Consider the following 19,913-nt stretch of genomic DNA (forward strand, 5'->3'; position numbering starts at 1 on the left):
GTCTTCAAGAAACACATTTTATTTGGTGAAGGCTGGACTAGCCATCGGTACGCAGTATTCAGATTATTAGTATTTGGTATTGTTTTCACATACATTTTTTATCTAATGCTTCTAGATGAAATTCAGCAAAGGGCAAACAGAAACAAGGTGTGAATGGGTTTTTATGTAATGTGAGGCATGTCCACAAATCTTAGTGATGTCAATCCTACTTCATACCGCAATGTAACCGTTGGGGTACAAGTCGGCAGATTGAGGGCCTTTTTGCAGATTAATGATTCAAATCGATCCCAATCAACTTCCCTGGATAGATAGTCTGTCCATAGAGTAACGATGGAACAATCTTAACTTTATAATACTTAAGGGGTGAGATTGTACATTGGCAAAACGTATTATTTATCTATTCCATTTGTGTTGCACATTGGCTTGCCTTTTGTTTCAGCCTTTCAGTGACACAATTCTTACTTGGACATGCGTATAAGTCGCATCCCAAAAATCTAATAAGTAAGTTGGGTTACAAGTAAAGCAAATGAAATTTGTCTTTTTTGTCACTTATGACCAGATCATTTTTGTGTGCATATATCACGGTAGCATTTATCAGGCATGGCAAGCATATTTGGGTACGATGCACCAGAATGTCTGCATATGACATCCAAGGGATAGTTTATTCTCCATGCTAGGGAGGGGGGGGGGAGCCGCTGAGGTTAAATGCGTTCCCATATAAGAGATACAGATTAAACATGCAGGAGGCCAAGAGACATCCCTGTCGGAGGCCTCTGTGTGTCTTAAAATTCCCTGTCCGTCTCCCCTGCCTCTTCAATCTGATCTGACCAATCTTTGTGTATGTTGATCAATAATGCCAACAAATGATCCGGAAGTTGCCAACACCTTAACTCATTCCACAGACACACTGTGTTCATTTTATCAACCGCCTGGGGAAAAGTCTATGGTTGGCGCAAAAAGCAGCCCCCCCCAGTCTCCTGCAGCATGCTTGTTCCTGGAGGAAATTCATTATAAGTCAATCAGTCTAGGTACCGATTCCTTTGCAAAACCCTGTTTGCCGTTTAAGGCTGTTAGTGACAGCCCATTTTTCCAACCTCTGTAAAACAAGGGAAGCAACTATTTTACTATCCAGGTCTAACAGGGCAATAGGCTGGTAGTTAGCAGGGTCAGATATCACTCTGTTTGTAAATGGGGATTATTATTGATTTGGTATTTATTATGCACCTATACACAAGTGTTTCAAGGCACACCAGGGAAGGTAGGGGGAAGACAAGACAAACTATCTTAGTGGGCCTGGTGTCATTTAAATTGTACAGTGTGCAACAAGACTTGCAGGGGGGAGGGTACAGGGGGAAGAGCAACCAGCGCAGCAGTTCTCCGAGTTGAGTGCAAAGAAGGCTGTGTTAACACAGAGCAACCCGTCTAGACAGTAGAAGTTGGCCCAAGCGGTAAGTGCATGGGGGACTGTTTGGGGAGTGTGAGGGGGGCTGGTGCTATCTAAGACCCAGGGGACACCAAGCAGCCAGTTAGCTGACAGATGAAGGGGCAAGGGTAGGTTAGCAGGGGAGAGGGAGTGAGGAAGGTCTTGAGGAGCTTCCGGAGCTTAAGGAGATCTGGCTCAAGGGGGACAGGAGCAGTGAGGCCATTCCAGAGGGAGGCGAGGCACCTGCAGAGGAGGGAGATCTACCCACCCAAACCCCCCATTCTCTGCTTGGAGGAACTGGTGACCTGCAGAGAATTGGAGGTAGACGAGCAGTACGCTCTAGAAGGAAGGCATCTAGAAAGAGCTAGTTGAAGATGGTGAGGGCCACAGCCCCTGAAAGCCTTGTGAACAATGCAGAGGGTCTTAACCTTGATCCTTGCAGCCACAAGTAGTAGGTGGTGGGATTTCAGGGTTGGAGAGGTGTAGTCCCTGGGCATGAGGCCAAGGATAAGTCTTGCAGCCCTGTTTTGGATGAGTTGAAGGGGGCGAAGAGTAGTTACACCGATTGAGAAAAAGGCTTTTGAAGTAATCCAGCCTAGAGAGCACCAGAGCTCTGTAGACAGTGAGCTACTTGGGGAAGGTTAAGCAAAAGGAGACGACCTCTGAGGAGGTGCAGCTGTAAATGGGTCTGTTTGGCAAGGTCTGTGATGTGGGGAGAGCAGAGTGGAGTCTGAGATGAGCCAAAGGTTTTTTGCCTCACAGGAGGGTGAGGGGAGAGGGCCCAGTGAGAGTGGCCTGAGTGAGTGAAAGCAGGAGCAGGGGTCCCAGTGAGAAGGATCTCATACTGGCATTAAGGCAGGCGTTGTTAGAGGTGCACCATGCCTGAATGGCAGATAGTCGGGATGAGCGAGGTCGAGGAGTCAGAGGGTAGCCTGAAAGAGAGCTGCGTGTCATGCGCATAACACTGAAAGTTGGTGGAAAAGGTAGAGATCAGGAGGGCCAACCGGGCCAGATGGACATTGAGCCAGGGTGAGAGGATAGAGCCCTGGGGAACACCACATGTGGAGAAAGAGGTGGTGGAGAGAAAGGACCCAAGCTGAATCTGGGAAGGTCAGTCCAAGAGGAAGCAGGTCAGCCATGCCAGGGCCTGAATCGTGATGGCCAGGGTCTAGCAGAGATGATTGGCCAGGATGGTGTGGTTGACTGTGTCCAGTGCGGAGGAAAGGGCAAGGAGAATGAGGACAGAGGGGGACTTGGGTTCCAGGTTAGAGGGCAGGTAGTCATGGGTGTTCAGGAGAGCGATTTCCGTGCCTCTGGCAGCTCTGAAGCCAGACTGATGGTCATGGAGACGCCCAACAGAATCAGGGTGGAAGGTTAGCTGGGATATAGCCAACTTCTCCAGGAGTCTGACCAGGAAAGGGGTGATGGAGGTCGGGCAATAGTTTGCCAGGACGGTGGGGTCGGCAGATTTCTTTTTAGTAGAGGGTGCGCATGGGAGTGCTTAAGAGGGGAAGGAACCAATGGCTAAGGAGTGATAACAGAAATCGTCCAAGGCTGGAGCGAGAGACAATGTTGTTCTTGATGGTTCTAGAGGAACATGGGCGTCACCTGTTTGGATGAGACTTTCATAGACTCGCCTTGTGTAGAAACATTTTCAGGTATTACAAGAGAGAGAGCGAGAGACCTGGGTTTTAGTGGTGAAATTAGATGCCAGAGCCGTGCAGTTGGCCTGGAAGAGGTAGATGCTGCAGTAGAATGGGCCAAGCTCTCTGCAGATTTTGAAAAGGTTGGCTGTATAGTTAGAGGCCCGAGAGATGCAGGCTTCAATATGGACCCTCTTCTTAGAGAAGATGGCGTCTATATTGCCTTTGGAGCAGGCGGCAGGCCAGTTCGTCAGATGGTGCACCCGATGCCCCCCACTTTTGCTCAGCTGCTCTGGCGTTTCAGAGCGGCCAGATCAGAGTTGCGCTAAGAGTTGCACTTAGTGGCAGACTTCAGGCGGATCCACATGACGGCGGCAGGGATGTCCAGAGTGTTATAGATAGAAAGGTGAAGGTAGGAAACCTCTGTTTCACGGTCTGAGTCTGCTGCAGTAGTAGGTGTGTGAGAGAAAGTGAAGGCAAAGGCGGACACTGACATTCGCTTCTTAGGTCGAATGACTGCGAAGGAAGGTGGCAGCGCTGGGTGGGGCTTTGCCAAGGGGCAGGAAGCTTCAAGTGAGAAGGAAGGAAGTGGTCAGTCGTCATTCCAGGAGAGAGGAGTAGTAAGAGTATTAGAGAGAGGGATGTCTGAAGAGATGAGAACATCAAAGTTGCGTCAGGCTGAATGTGTCAGACCAGAGGGTAGAATGGAGAGGGAAAGAATCTTATAGGTTGCGGAAAAGCCCAGAGGAGGAGTAGGAGGAATCTGAGGAGTCCAGGTGGATGTTGAGAATCCCCAGCCGGAGAAGCTGAGAGGTAGAGGAAAGGAGAGAAAAGGTGAGGTCAGCCCATTCAGAGAGGAAGAGGGTTATCTGGCCAGGTTGCCTGTAGATGGTGACCACGATGGAATGATGGAAGCAGGGATTCACTTAGGAAAGATCAGGGCCACTCCACCATATGTTGGACCTAGGCTCGGAGAACACTTGGAGTGTATCAAAACCTGTGACACAGCTGGCCTTGAACCATGGCTCTGTAAGAGTGAGAACATCCAGGTCCAGGAGTTCAAAGAGGTGGCAGATGTCAGAGGAGTGTTTGACAGCAGGGCGAGAGTTGAGAGTAGCCATATGGAGCAGGTTGCCACTTTTGAAATACTTCTGTGGAGGGGTACAAGACACGAGTACCCATCGGAAGTGCAGAGGAGCTAGAGAGGTGGTAGATGGCAACTAAGCCAGAGGGGCTGAGGCTGGATGTGGCAAGAGAGCCATAGGAAAGGTGGCTGGCAGAGGAGCCAGCAATGTGGTAGGAGTAGCAGAAGGAAGGAAGGAAGGAAGTTGAGGTGAGGGAGGCGCCCTGAGGGCCCTGGCCCATGACAGTGCCATTTAGAAGGGAATTGATGACTCTGTAGGACAGGAAGGAGGCCAGGTGGACCTCCCACCTGGTACCACCATTAATGGGAGTAGAGGAAGAAGGAAAGAAAAGTGTGACCATATGAAGGGTCCATAGGTCGGAAGAAGGAACGACGAGGATGTTGGTGAGAGTCTGTCTGGAGGAGGCACTGCCATAGGTGTCAGCGCTGGGAAGGCCTGGATTGGAGACTAGGGTATCCTTCTTGAGGTTCTTACTTCCAGTCTTAGTGGGAGTAGGATAGGAGATAGAGAAGCAGTTGGAGATTGAAAGCACTATAGATGGTATGATCGAGGAAAGGGCAGGAAAGAAGAGAAGGAAACACTTCAGAGCTATGCCACACAAGGTGCACAGGAGGGAGATTAGGGAAGGGAGTGGAACAGAGGAAACTGGCAACGGCAGAGCACAGACAGAGATGAGTAAACAAGGGCAGCAAACATGCAGTGAGTGGAAACAGCGGTGGATGACAACCAGGCTCACCTCAGCCTAGAGAGGAAAAAGGCCTAGAGGGCACAAATAGTAGCCAACAAAGTGAGAGGGAACCTATATAAGAGAAAAGCCTAGTGGGCACAGGAAGCCGTGTGCAAGCACACACAGGAACACTCGACTAGAGGGAAATAATGCAGGAGAAATGCACACACAGTTACAGAGACATAAAAAACAAAGTACGGCTACCTGGGAGAGGGGAAGCCCAATGGGTGCGTGGAGGCAGTGCAGAATGCGACATGCATTGAAATGGAAGTAAGCACGAGGTTGGGCAGTTTAGTGGGATGCAGTACTGGTGGCGCCCGCACCTTTCTTACCTTGCGGCTGCTCCATGGTTTCAGCAGGATTTTTGTAGCGGTATGTTCTTAAAAAGAATGGAATAGTTGCCCAAAGAGTTATGCCTTTATTCAAAGGGAAATTGCTTAAACCACGGAGTCCAGGGGCAGCAGAGGATGAAGCTTTTCATATCAATATCTCTATTTCTGATGCTTGTTAATCTGCTTAGAATCACATGCTTTGCATATAGTTAGACATCCATTGGTAACCGCGGAGTATTGCATCTTGTCTTTAGAGAATCTAAAGGGGACGTTGACATGGGAGTGCCTGTAACACTATCCCTAACGTGACGTATAGTGTACCCAAAATCCCTCGCGCATCTAGGTCCCTCAGATTGTTTTTTGCTGCCCAGCTATTTGGTCACCTTAATGCAGAGCTCTTCATAAAACAATGCGTTATTATTCTATTTCTCGACCTTTGGTCGTTTATTCTCATTGTCACTCCCTTCAAAGGCTGATTCCTGTGCCACCTCCGAAGACTGCTGGCGACAGAATTTCAACGGCGGTTGATCTGGTCGGCGCTGCAGACCACGTTGCCGGGCCTTCTGGCAGGCCTTTACAGTAGGGAGAGTGGGGTCAGGGTTGTCCTATTCTTTTCAAGAATGCCTTTACTTTTCCCCTCTTTGTTCACTTGGGTTTATCATCTCTAGCACGATCCTGCGCTATAGACAGGATTCCATTCAGATTTTGTCCTTCCTGTAAGGCGAAATACCTGTGGAAAGACTAGAACCTTGGTGCAACAATTGTCTTCCCCTCGACCACAACAAGGCGGCCTGTAAACTCCTGCAGCCTAAGACTCTTAAGGAGCGGCGTTTGAAGCGGTGGGCTGCCTAAGGTATGTTGCAGGCCGAAAGTAATTCCCCCGACGCCGAGTGTGACAAAGGGATTAGCGATGACCAAGTCTCCACTTCGGAGGCCTTTGACCTTACCGTGGAAAGTTCTCGTTCCGCAGTGTCCGTCCCTGGCCCCGATAGGTATGATGTGAGTCCTGCTTTGGGGACGATACATCCCAGTGACAAGGACGCACCCGATTCCCACACTAAGCACACAAACGACGGTTCTGCTTCGGCGGTCCAGTCGAAGCACTCCAAAGCGCCAACGGGCACATTGGATACTTCGGCGGTGCCCGCTGATCATCATGATCGGCATCCCTCCCCGCAACCGCGACAGAGGCATGCGTCCGGGCAATACAAAAGTAAGGGCGCTAGCACCAAATCACACGCGGTTGTCGAGACGCTTCAGGAGAAGGCTCAGACACCGCTTTAAGGCCCTGGTGGCTCTCAAATCCACTGCCCAGCCACCGGCTTTACCACCACACCTCCCTGAAATCCCCAAGCATCAGCGATAGTATCGCGAGGATCGCTTCGGCGGTTAAACAAAAGGAACTGTCGAAACAGAAAGAACAGCCTAAAGACGCGTCTAAAGGCACGTCCCAACACCCGGAGCCTCAAAGAGTACTCTGTGAGCCCTTTCTTTATCCAAGACTTTAGAAGGAAAATCTCTCTACGTTCTGAAGAGGAAATTTGTCAAGAAGATCCCTTTCCTCCCCTGGACTCCCCTGGTTCATCATCATGGACTAGGGAGCAGTTTGAGGGGTGCATGAACAGACTAGAGATGTTTAATTTTCAGAGTTTTGCTCCCAAGAGGCCTCGTGAGGAACTTCTTTTAACGCCTGTGGCTAAGTCTCAGAGGACCTTTGAGGATCCTCCATGAAGAGAATGTTTTTGACCTTACAGATGACGAGGTGCCTATCAGTACTTACATACAGGATGATGATACCTTTGAGGACCCTATGGAAGATCCTGCTGATCCCATGGACAATTGGGAAGACAGCCATCAAGTTGATGATCAAACTTGGGCGTTCCCTACTCCTACCCCGGACCCTGATGCGCTGTGTATGGATGCCCCTCCTACCACTCCAGTCTGCCAGGCCTCACCTGTGGATGATCAAATGGCGTTCAACGCCATCTTAAAGAAGGCAGCTGAACATTTTCAAATCGCCAGACAGGAGGCTGTATGATTCAGATTTTGTAGAGGAACGACTGGTCTCCAGGACAAGGATCCAACACCACCACCACGTATCCACCTAGAGGACAATGCTGTGAAAAGGGTAGAGGCCGGAATTTCACTCCCAGAGGCTCCCCAGCCTCAGGTCAGGAATGACCCTCTGATCCAGGTTCCCTCCCATGCCTCTGCTGTCGGGGGAGGTCTAACATCATTCCTTCATGCATGGGAGGGGATAACAGACCAGTGAGTGCTCAAGACCGTCGCCCACGGGTAGTGCATAGAATTTTGCCGACTTCCAAAATCACGCCATATCAAGACGTCTTCTGCCGGAACTCCTACGCATCCTACTGCAAGAAGTCGAGATCCTGCAGGAAAAGGGCACCATAGAAGTCGTCCTTCTTCTATAGGTAAGCAAGGGTATTTATTCAGTGTACTTCCTTGTACCCAACACTGGATATTTAAGATGGATTCTTTCATATTTCAATGTTGCCGGAACACTGAAAATACCGAAGGTTCATGGTAGAGGACAAGCACTATCAGTTCAAAGTATTACCCTTCGGCATTGCCTCAGCGCCAATAGTGTTTACGAAGGATACTTGCAGTGGCCGCAGCGCACCTGTGCAGAGACTCCATTCCGGTTCATCCTTACCTCGACAACTGGCTCATAACCGGAGATTCCAAAGGAACATGCCTATTGAACATCTAAAAGACAATAGACCTCTTATTCAGCATGGGATTCTCCATCAACGAGAAGAAATCTGGCCTAGACCCCAGTCGTTCCAAACTGTTCCCACCAACCCTGATTCTCCCATCTGATGGAGATGTCCCTATCTCCTCCAATGAAACTACCTTGCCCGTACAACATGTTATCAAGACAGGTGGGGGAACCTCTTCACCCATGCCCACAGCCACTGAACTTAGTGGCTTGGCTCCTGAGGTCATAGAGTTCTGGCACCTACAACTCCCTCAGAGATGCATGGACATACTTAGGGAGGCAAGAAAACCGAACACCAGGTACTGCTACTCTAGTAAATGGAAGCGCTTTATTATCTGGCGCAATTCCAAGGATGTCAATCCTATTGACTGCTCTCCTACTCACATTCTATTGTACCCAACTCACCTACTAGACTCGGGCCTGGTTTTTAATACCCTGAAAGTTCACTTAGCTTCTCTCTAAACAGAAGGTGTTGTGATTGGAAAATACCAGTTATTAAGGCTTTTATGGAAGGGGTTAAAAGGATTTATCCCCTCAGTTCTAACACGGCTCCTTGATGGGACCTAAATGTGGTACTGACTAGACTTATGGGGTCTGCTTTTGAGCCTATGCGTAAGGCAAGTCTCAAAGATCAAACCTATAAAACAGCCTTTCTAGTGGCTATCACTTCTATAAGAAGAGTTAGTGAAGTACAGGCCCTTTCAGTTCTAGACCTTTTTGTTACAGTTGATAAGGTGGTTCTGCGCACTCACGATTCGTGCCTAAATTTATTTCCAAGTTCCATGTGAACCAATCAATAGAACTGCCTACTTTCTTCCAGAATCCCACTAACGTGGCCGAAACAAGCCTACACACGTTAGATGGGCAATTGTAACAATACGAGAATTCATAGAGAGAATCTCTCAGTGGTGATAGTCTTATGGACTAGTCGATTTCCCTATAAAGTAAACACTAAATTCTCCAGTAATTTTCCTCAAGTGACCACAGATGTTCAATAGCAAGGCCTGGTTTTCCAATATTAGACTTCTATACATTCAAGATTATAGTGTGTTCAGTTGAACCACAGGCCACTAAGTGTAACATGTTCCGAAGGGTAAAATCATTTCATAAGTGTAACTGATTTCCCTTTGTCATAGGTCACATGAGGGCATGGAAATAGGAAATTGTTTCATTAGAATTGAAACTAAATCCCAGCTAGTTATCACAGTAAATGTTAAAGTGACGGCAAATCTGCTTAAAATGCACAGCCACATAACATGCTGTTATTCTCGACTGCACAAAGTCCTGTTGTAAAAACAAGCAGCTGAACATTATTGGGACTTTCTCCCACATCCACACACAAAAAACTACCATCAAGTGAAGTTTGGAAATGAAAGTATTAAAATCAGTTTTGCCACTGTACATTCTAGAGAGCAGGGGCAAATTGGTACACAACCGATTGAGAAACCCATGAATATTATTTTTTAAGCTGTGATACACACTACCTATATTTATAAAAGTTTTGAATTATTCTGCTTGAAGTCTAATTCGGTGTAATTCAGAGATGTCAAATTCCAGTGGGAGTGCTTGTGGCGAAACAAGACCAGAATTCTAGAAAATCATGTATTCAGCTCTCAAATGTGAGAGCCAATGGGAAAGGAGGGCATGTGAGATGTCATTTCTACATAGGTCTAGAGAATAATCAAGTTAACTGATGAGTAAAACCCATCTGCACGCTGTTTCCCCTTATGGGTGGAGTTTGATTTGACCTTTAAGCTCAAACGCAGAGGTAGGTGTTTTTGGGCAAACTGAGGAGCAAGTGAGCCTGTCCAGCAACGGAGTAGCAGATTTGGATTCCAACTGGAAGGAACTGATGGAGAAATCTCCTCAATGGGTCTTTTTCTAAGTTGGACTGAATGCACAGGCCTTTCCCAAGGCACAATCAGGTTACCTGATGGAGGTTTTGGTAGGAGGTGCACAGAATGAAAGGAAAAGCATGCCTTTCAGAGGTTCACGAGTCAGCGGTTATCCCTACCTGTACTAGTCGTTTGAAAGGCCAAGTGAATGACCCCAGATCATGTATACAAATGTTCCAAGAATTAATTAAATCCCAGATTGAATTTTAAAGTATTTTGTTGACTCTGTTTGACAGTTATATCACTGAAGTGGAAATGGTGGCATGGCCTCTGTACTTAAAATTGAAACCCTAGATAGCATTTTAATAGAGCTTTTCTCCTACAATGTCTGATCTCTGGTACCTTTTTAGACGTCCTAAATTAATCAATAAAGTCATAAATATATTACTTAATGAACATATTGAACTTGGGTATTGTGAGGGCGAACCAGATTGCTTGAAAATAGTGACCGAGTTAGGCCCTACTGACTCTCAAAAGAAACAAAGATTGGGGAAACTCAAGCCTTTACAATTATTTGCAACAAATCCAAAATTAAAACTGAGGTTGGATAGCATTTACGCCTATATTAGATAACAGCAGTGTATAATGGTGTCCCAAATGTTAGAATAAAATCTGCCTGACAATTCAAGAATGTTTTTTAGAGTGTAATTGCAGTACATTATTTTATTTTAAATCTTTATTCCAAGAACAGCTTCACCTCTTGATTTCAGGGTGGATGTGTATTAAGTGGTCACAATTTTCTACTATAGATTGTCTTATTATTACATTCTCAGATGCCAAAGCAAATGTTTATTTGTGTGCATGTGTTTCGAGTGCAGTCCAACATTGGGCTTGATCTAGATTGAGGTGCAGGTATAGTCCTATTCTAGGGATCTCTGGTCATGTTATTTTGATAACATTTTACATAATAAAGGAAATTATTTCAAACTAGCGTGTTTGTTGTCTCAAAGGATGAAGGTGGGATTGCCACTTGCTGAATCAGACTGAAGGTTTTCCGAGACCGGAAAGTGAAACGCAACATAAATAAATGGAGGGTTTTTAAACTTCCTTGAGTTTGGGTAGTGCGAAATTGATTTATATATACATATAAAGGCCATGGCACGTTGTTCTTAATCTGTGACACCATCCCACGGCAGCAACAGTATAGTGAATGGCCTTTATATGTTCTGGCAAACGGAACAGCCTTTTTTAGCCACAGTCTCTAAGCTAGTGCTTAAGAACGATATCTGGCATGCTCATTTCTTTCAAATTACTTACATTCTTCCCTACCACCTGCATCTTCCTCCCCTCTTCCCCCCCCCCCCCCAACTCTCTGTACTCCTCTGCACCCACCCCCTGGGCCCCTTCTAAAACCCAACCCCAGACACTCTTTGCTGTCCCTGTGCTGCATTTTTCTCTGGTCCTCTGTCAAATGGTAAGATTTCCACACGTTTCTCTACACTTTGTAATGTGATTTTGAGTTGGTTGCGGAGGAATGAATGGACTGTGGTGCCACAGAGATCAACATGTATATATGCTTTGTATATATAGCTTCCTAATATGTGTGTATACAAATATATAGATAATATAGTCAGACAGCACTGCTATTGCACCCTCCCTCCACCACAAGTCCTTCCTTCGTCCCAAAGCTCTGTTGCAGCAGACTTCTTGTCTAAATATTTTAATTGCTGAACCTCTTTTGGTTTCCCTCTGGTTCACGCAGCGCCGGGGCATAGTCACTGGACCACCACCAGAAATCCAACAACTCAAAGTATTTGCCTGCAGTAACTTTCAGTGGGACGGAAACTGCCAAAAATAGTCTGAGAGGGGTAGAACTTTGAACATTAGATTGATATCTAACATTGTGTTGTAGGGAGGGAGTCGCGGCTGGGGGAGTGTGCTTGTGAACTGCCGCACAGGATGGCAGCAGTGTCTTGAGCTCTGTACCGGGGCCTGCACAGTAGAAGGCAGACTACCCATTTTTGCGGGCGGCCTTCCATGTGAAGGTCCCTGGAGCAAAACTGCTGCAAATTTCAGGCTAATCCGACAAAGGAAGCAGCATTGTGTGGGTTCCTGCGGCTCCTTTGAAGGCACAGACTGTGGGTGACTGCTGGAACCGCCTGTTGCGGCGCACCAGTGGGATTGAAGGGGCGGCGCCTGTCCCGCTCTAACAGAGGACGAGGTTGTTGGCAGGCTTGGTGGCCAAGTCACACGCTATGTTTTGCTGTTGGTCTGAAGGATCTCTGTCCTCGGTACCTGCCGTGTGAGGCTGCCCGGAGTTCTTGGCTGTGTCGGTTGGAGATCGGGTCCAGATACCTGTGACGCCCGCAGGGGGGCATAGTGGAGAATGAGAGTGGGGGTTTGCAACCTCTCCTGGCCTGGACGCTGTTGTTGGAATGTACTTCCTGGGAGGTCTTGTCCTGCTGTTGGGCAGCTTGACTTGGACTGTTGACACAACCATCTTAGTGGGGGAGCCCACTGTGACTGGGTTGCCTGTAGTTCCTGTGAGGGCCAGATCACTTTGATTTTTTTCTTTGTTTTTCTTTTGGGCCACTGTGTGCGGCTGCTTCTTTCGTCGTGGGTGCCCTCTGGTACATACTGGCTCTGTATTCTCAGGGGTCCTGTTTAAGGTCCCCAATTTTGCTTGGCATATTGGTCCCTTATATGCTTGGACTGTTCCCTCTATTTGCACATTCAGGATCTGCTGTGTGGGTTTGCAAGTCACCCGTGGGCCTGCATGACATGCTCCATTTATGGCTAAAGGCAAAAAGCAGCAGTCTCATTTGCCCTTTGTTCACAAGGAGACCCCTGCCACATGTAAACCTGCTAGGGCTGCACACAGGGCTGTCTGTTCCGTTAGAGATGGAGACGCTCACTTCCCCCTGGAGGACCACGGTAATGGGGCTGTGACCAGTGGTTCTTCGGAATTGGCTATTGTGTTAGCCCAAATGAAGACTGGATTTGCGTCTGTCAATTCCAAATTGGATGACCTTGTATATAAAGTTGATCGCATGCAGGAGCGGATAGAAAGGAAGATTGGTTGAATTTGAGGCCAGGCACTAGGTGGGGATATTGGAGGACTCTAATGCGAAAGTTTGCCAACCCATCTGTACGCTCCAACAGGATGTGAAGACTAGGGATAAGAACGAGGACTTGGAGGCGAGGTCCAATAGAAAATACATCGGAGTCGATCTTATTGCAGAACAATGAACTCTTTAATACGTGAGATGCACGCAGACCCCCCCGCCCACTCCCCCCCCCCTCTTGCAGTTTTTAGTTTTAAGGGCTCATCGTGTCTCCTCTCATGTTCACAAACCTGGCCAAAACCCATGTCCTGTGATGGCAAAACTATTATACTGGAGACCTGGATGTGGTCCTTCGTAGGGTCTGTGAATTAGGGGACTTTCCATACAAGTCTCCTATCCTGATTTCACTCCTGCAGTGCAGAGAGCTAGACAGTTCTTGGCAGCTAAACGCTCTGAGGGAATGAGTCCTGCAGTAAGCTATGTTATATACGTCCAGACTTAAGAGTGATTCATAATGATTAGTCGAATAATAATTCGGCCCCACTGAGGTGCACAATTTTGTGGAGTCTCTGCCGCAGGGTTGACGTTTGCTGCTGTTTTTTTGCTTGTGGTTTAGGCTGTGGCTGCCCTCAGCATCACTATGTAATGTTTTGTTTGCTGAGGCTCTCGGCTGAATGCTTTGGGTCTCTTGAGAATGGGTTGCTAATGCAGGCTGATTTTCTGAACTACTTTGGCTGGCTCTCCTCCTGGTTTGACACCCCTTTCTTCTCCTTTTTGTTCGTTTGCTGGTGCAATAATCGTCCAGTATGTAACATTGCAGTCCACTTGCTTTGACAAGTTGTTGAGGCTGGCCTCCCCACCCCCCACCCCCCGCTGTTCCTTGTAGACTGGGTCGCTTAGTCCGTCCCAGGTTGTTATCCTGGTCAATGGGGTAGGAGAGTGTTTTTGTTTAGGGGGGGTTTCACTGCAGGTGGCTGTGTGTGTGTGGGGGGGGGGCTGGGGGGGTTGCTATTTGAGTGGGTTGTATGGGTTTCACTTCAAAATTGGTTCACGTCGGGTCAATATGTACTTGTAGTTTGGGGGTTAGTTTGTCAGAGTGTGGACCTGTTGGGGATTTATCTGGTTCCTGGCTTTCCTGCTTTGAGGATGGGTCTTACCCTGTAGCTCTTGCCCTCGCCCCCCTCTAGATATGGAACTATGTAACATCATGAGTTAGAATGTGAGGGGGCTGAACAACCCACGGAAGGTGCAGAAGGTGATTATTGTGAGAGACACAGGGGTCAAAAAGTGATGCTGCAGGAAACACATTTAGTGGGGGTGGCCAATGAATCTGTGGCTAAGGCGTGTGGGGCGGCTAGGTATTAAACATCCTTTTCATCCTACGCACCGGGGATGATCACTTTGGTACATAAATCCTTGCTGTGCCAAGTGCTGGATCAATATAAGGACACGGATGGTAGATATGTTCTTGTCTCGGGATGTTGGCTCAAAGACAAGTAACGTTTGTTAATATTTATGGACCTAATATGGAAGAGCCCGACTTCTTTGAGGCCTTTTTACTTCACTGTGGTCCATATGTACTCATGGACCTCATCTAGGTTGGGGATTTGAAGGTTACTCTGGATGCACTCTAGGATCGATCAGGGCCCCTAGACCGGCCGCGCATTTTGCTTGCATGGTCTTACACTATGCATGAATTGGGATTGGTGGATGTATGGCGTACATTGGACCCTCAAGGTAGGGAATGTTTGTTCTATTTGTCTGTCATGACATGCAATCTAGGATTATGTTGTGGCCGGACCGGCATGGCTGCGAATGACTAAGGATTGTTGAATTCTCCCCCAAATGCTCTAGGACCACACTACATTTCCAGGGTGCTTTCTTTTGACAGTGCACCTATTCTGGCAATGTTACCTCTCTAGCACTGAAGGACAGTGTTTTGCGCTGAGGTGTGTGATATTGTGTCATTGTTTTTTAAGCACAAAGTAGGCTCCATATCCAGTATGGCAGTCGTTAGGGTAACTTTTAAAGTGTGTCTCGTGTATGGGCTTGGAATGATGGCAAGTGCTTATAAGTATCTGACATCAATTGCTTGACTTGGAGGTCAAGCTGAAAAACCTTGTCTCGTCTGGACTCACCGGAACAGGCGATGGTACTTCCTGTCCTCAAGTCCATGTTGAACGAGTTGCAGACCGCTGCTGACAGGGAGGCTACTTATGACGGCACCCACTTTAGCCCAGAAATACGGGGAGGAGAGCAGACCGGGACATCACTTGGCGGCTATGCTCAAGCGGGAGGGGGGGCTCTTCTCAAATAGCGGCAATAAGAGCTGTTATTTCTCACATTGTGACAGACCCCATTCAAATCCCGGACGCCTTTAGAGATTACTATGCAAGGTTATGAACAGTGAGGGAATGTGTTTCTAGTGAGTGCCTTATTAGACTCTGAGAAGGCATTTGACTCAGTGGCATGGAATTATCTATTTGTATCAGAGTGGGTAGGATTGCCTCCCTACTTTGTACAGTTGATCCAGTTGCTTTTATACCAGGGCTAGTGCACAAATGGGTCTGTTTGGCGGTATGTCTGAGCATTTCCCCCTGGGTCGGAGAACACGGCAGGGCTGTCACTATTGCTCTTCGCGATTGATGCTTTGGCCAGACCACTCTGCAGGTATCGTCTTGAGCGTGGGTTGGTGATGGGATTGGGAGACTTGGTATCCCTCTGTGCGACTTATGTCGTTTTATACTTTAAGGATCCTGAGATCATCCTTGCTCAACTGACAAGGGAGATGGACAAATTTGGGGATTTTTTAAAAACATTTTTTATTTTTTTATCCATAGTTACGTGTAAACTGGTCTAAATCAATCCGATCACCACTCAATAACAAAACACTACCTACTGACATGGGATTGTACAGATGGAACCGGACTTCAGTAGTGTATTTAAGAATCAGAATCAGCATGGATCATGGGTCTCTTTTGCACAATAATCATGTTATTATCTTCAAGCCTTACTTGGTAAGATTGTCCACTGGTGTACGCTTACTTTGTCTGCTTTGGGTCGTATAGCTATTGCTAAAATGGTGCTTTTGCCAAAATTGATCTTATTTTCAAAATGTGCCAGTGTGGCCTGGGGTCGGATTCTTTGTAGAGGTTCAATCGCTGTTAGTGAAGTTCACATGATCCCCTAAGACCCCTAGGGGGAGATGGGGACATACTGACACAGCCTTATGAGGGGGCTGGGAGGGCCTTGGATTCTGTATATGGAGCTATATTATCTGGCCTTCCAGGTTCAAGTTGCCAGGTTTTGGATGCCGGGCTCCATGTAAGGATTGAGAGAGCTTCAGTTCACTCCCTCTCCTTGCAGGGAAATTTGGTATAATTGCAAGTGTCGGATAAGTACCGCTTTTATCCAGTGGCTTGCACTGGCCATGCGTGGAGTCTGCTATTGCGTCACAAGCAAACAGACTTTCCATATACGCTGCAGCTTTCGCCCTGGGGGATCGCGATCTTGCAACCTTCCTGTGATGAGACATTGTGCTGCAATATGAGTGAATGGGAATTTGCTGTATGTATGACCTTCACCCAGAGGGGTCCTTTGTTACTAGGGAGCAATTTGTTGAGAAGTTAGGAGCAGATCTTTTTCCAATATGCTTGTGTTTGAGATGCATTTAGAGCGTCGTCTCCTGTCTTCCCGCTGGAGCCGGTCACTACCCCTCTCCTGCAATTTCTTATGAATGCGAGTGACAGTTGTGGTATCGTTTCCTCGATATATCGCATAGGTGAGCGGGAGATGCAGAGGACAATGCTGACTTGTAAAGACAAATGCGAGGTGGATGGTGGGTTCAGTGATGGACAATGGGAACCGCTCTGCCTGACTACCGTCACCTGCGCTGTTAGCTCGAGATTTAAAATTATTCAGTTTAGAACTTTACATCGGGCATATCTCACGCCTACTAGACATAAACTTTGATCCTTCTAGGGATGGGCACTGCCCATGGTGTCGGACTGATGCTGCAAACATTTTCCATATGATCTGGTCCTGTCCCGAGCTTTATCAGTTTTGTGAAGATGTGGTGGCAAAATGTACATCCATGTTGGGCTTTGAGGTGCCTTGTGATCTCTTGTGTTGTATGTTTGGGTGGTTGCCGGATTTACCTAAGTACTGTAGAAGATTGTTCTCCGCTGGCATGACTCTGGCACGGAGATGCATTCTGATGAAGTGGACTAGTCCTCAGGCGCCCACTTGCACAGCATGGATGGTAGCGATGACCTGGTGCTGTGGCTATGGAACAAGGCTACTGTGCTATGATCATGTTGGCTGCTAGACCCCAGGACCCTTTCCGCTCTTTTCTCCTTGCTCAGGCTGGTAATACCTTGTCAGTGGTCTGTGAATCTCGTGGCGAAGATGATTGCGCAACATTGCAATGTCCTCCATCGCGATGTATTGGGTATGCATCGTGGGTATTGATAGAATGTACCAACCTGATGTTTGTCTAAATTTGCACTCTGGACTATATTGAGTTTCATTTGCTGAGATGGAACCCTGAATTACAAAACATATTTTATTACATGTTTGTGATGTTGATCTTGATGTGGCAAAAGAGGTGATGGCTGGAAGGTTTAGAATTAATCTTAGCCTCTGGCATTGCTCTGGCAACCCTCCAGACCACTGTTCTTCACCTGCCAAGCCATTACAGAAGGGGAAAGACGTATGCAAATCGGGATTGGTCCCACCCCAAAAGCGGCAGTCCAGCACGATCTGCTAGGTCACATCCCCCACAAGCGTACCCAGACATGTTTCGGCCTTGTTGGACCTCATCATTGAGGAGTAGCTTCTAAACCTTCCAGCCATCACTCAATGTTTTTTGCTTTGATCTTGATGTGAACATTATCAATAAACATGTAAAGAAAATTAAATTGGGGCGTAGGCTAACTTTGGCCTATATTTAAAGTTGGGGCAACATAGTATCAGGATAATTATTGCTGTAAGCTTTATTTGCCATTGAGTTTTTTTTTTGTTTACATCCTCCTGTCGAGTTGTGTGAAGAAGTTACAGTAGATTTCTTCGAATGAGATTTTGCCAAATTTATTTCACAGAAAATGGTAGGGCAAATGGTATATGTGTAATGATTAGAGGTGGGGTGTGGGGGTAAGGGTAGAAGTTTGGGTAGGGAGGGGTGAGGGGGGGTTGCGGTGGGTTTTCACCCTCCCCCCTCATATTATTTAAAAAAAAATAGATTTTGTTTTTCTGTGAAATGGATTTAGTGAAATCTCCATTACGTGAAATATTTTCACATAAATCGCGTACATCTCTGTGAAGAGATCGATCGGGAAGGGGAAACGGTACGTCCACCAATTTAGACCAAATCACTCTTATGGGTAACTTAGCAGAACAGTCGGGCTTCACTCTTTGGAGGTGGTGGGCTGTGAGCTAAGTAGTTATCCCCTGTAAGTTACACAAGAGAAAGCACTACACAGATACTGCATCTGAAATGACAGTAACGCATTTGAAAGTCTGGTTCCCCTGAAATCTTTTTCCTGTAGACCTACAATCTTTGACTAGTTGGTACAAATTTCGAGGCTGTTTAATCACCCACCCTTTTTGGCATTTATTTTGGTTTTCACACTGAGTGCTGTTGGCTAGCATTTGGATGTTTGGAAATTCAGCTCTTGCTGCCATGAACACATGCAATATCTCCATCTCTCTCTCTCTCCAACCTTTCTCTCTCCCCCAACCTCTCATATATCAACCTCTTCCCTCTCCTGCATATAGCATCCCCTCTCTCAACCTCTTATATATAGCGCTCTGTTCCTGCCTCCATAACGCCTATATTCCATCCCACCCCCAGTGGGAGTATATTCAGACCACTAGGACAGAAAATGCTGCTGCTTTGTGCCCCATCATCCGTTTTATCCATTCCTCTGTCTTTTACTTAACCAGATGTATTGATAAAGGGTGGTAGAAGAAAAGCAGAGCACGAAAGAATCAGACTTGCATTGGTCTGTAAGTGACTCTTAGCTCAGTAATACTTGCCTATAGGGATACAGCTGCAGTTTATTGCTGAGCTCTAGTGAATTCTTTTTTTACTGTTTATCATTTTAGACACCTGCACATTTATTTGAAAATACAAACTGGTGGGTGAATGGCATTCTCTTGTAAGGGCAAAGATTGGCCCAAAAAACACATGCAAGTTAGCGGATGTATTGCTGCCTATTCTAGTTTGTTGTGTTCCTGAGTGAAACATTTGGGAATGGATACATTTGTCATTAAATTGAATACATGTTCATTTTATTTTCAAAGATGAAGACTTTGAAACTGCGGTGAAGAAACTTAATGGCAGACTGTATCCTGATGACCACATTGGTTCTGCATCTTCAAACTGTCACAAGAAAGGTAAATACTTTGGAAGCACCTGTGTGCGGAAGCTCCACAAACGTCCTTTCTTAGCAACTAATGGTGGCACGAACAGGCATTTAGTGAACCTGAGCTTTACTGGGCAGCAACAATGTTAAAAACCCATTGCAAATTCTCTTGTAGGTTTTTGTACAGTTACTTGAAGCTCTTTTCATGGCAACTGGCCCAGAACTTTGAACATCATTCTCCAGTTGTTCACATGTATTTGTATTCCTCACTTATGCTAAACAAATGTACTGGTTTGGCTCCTCCCACACATCCTCTGTACTGCTTCTGCATCTTTTCTAGTGGTGTAGAGTTTTTGGCACTTTTGTAGCCCAGAGCTCAGTTTTTCATTGCCACAGTGGCGTGCGTGTGGACCCTGACAGCCTGCCATTGAAAGGTAGTCTGCATGGGCTGCAACGCTAGGCTTCTCACTCTCCTTCTCCTTGCAGCCAAGATCTTCCTAGCTCACAACTGGAAAGCTGCAGAAGGACTGGTCATGGGCATGTGGTGGGGGAAACTTTTGGGAGATGCTGGCCTCTGAGAAAATAAGCCAAAGGGCCTCCTTCCCGGGCCTACAAGCCCAAGTTGTACAAATACTTAG

At 46.8% G+C, this 19,913-nt stretch overlaps 1 protein-coding gene across 1 annotated transcript in view; it reads left to right on the forward strand.

The window, feature by feature from the left end:
* LOC138526300 (E3 SUMO-protein ligase RanBP2-like) overlaps window positions 1-19,913 on the forward strand; it is a 1,418,318-nt gene that overhangs the window by 1,021,479 nt on the left and 376,926 nt on the right. The window contains exon 22 of the mRNA XM_069636875.1: window positions 19,214-19,306. Coding sequence (XP_069492976.1) covers window positions 19,214-19,306 — 93 coding nt within the window. The remainder of the gene's footprint in view (window positions 1-19,213; window positions 19,307-19,913) is intronic.

This window comes from Ambystoma mexicanum, chromosome 7p, assembly GCF_040938575.1.
Source record: "Ambystoma mexicanum isolate Mex_15411 chromosome 7p, UKY_AmexF1_1, whole genome shotgun sequence".
Taxonomy (NCBI): Eukaryota; Metazoa; Chordata; class Amphibia; order Caudata; family Ambystomatidae; genus Ambystoma; species Ambystoma mexicanum.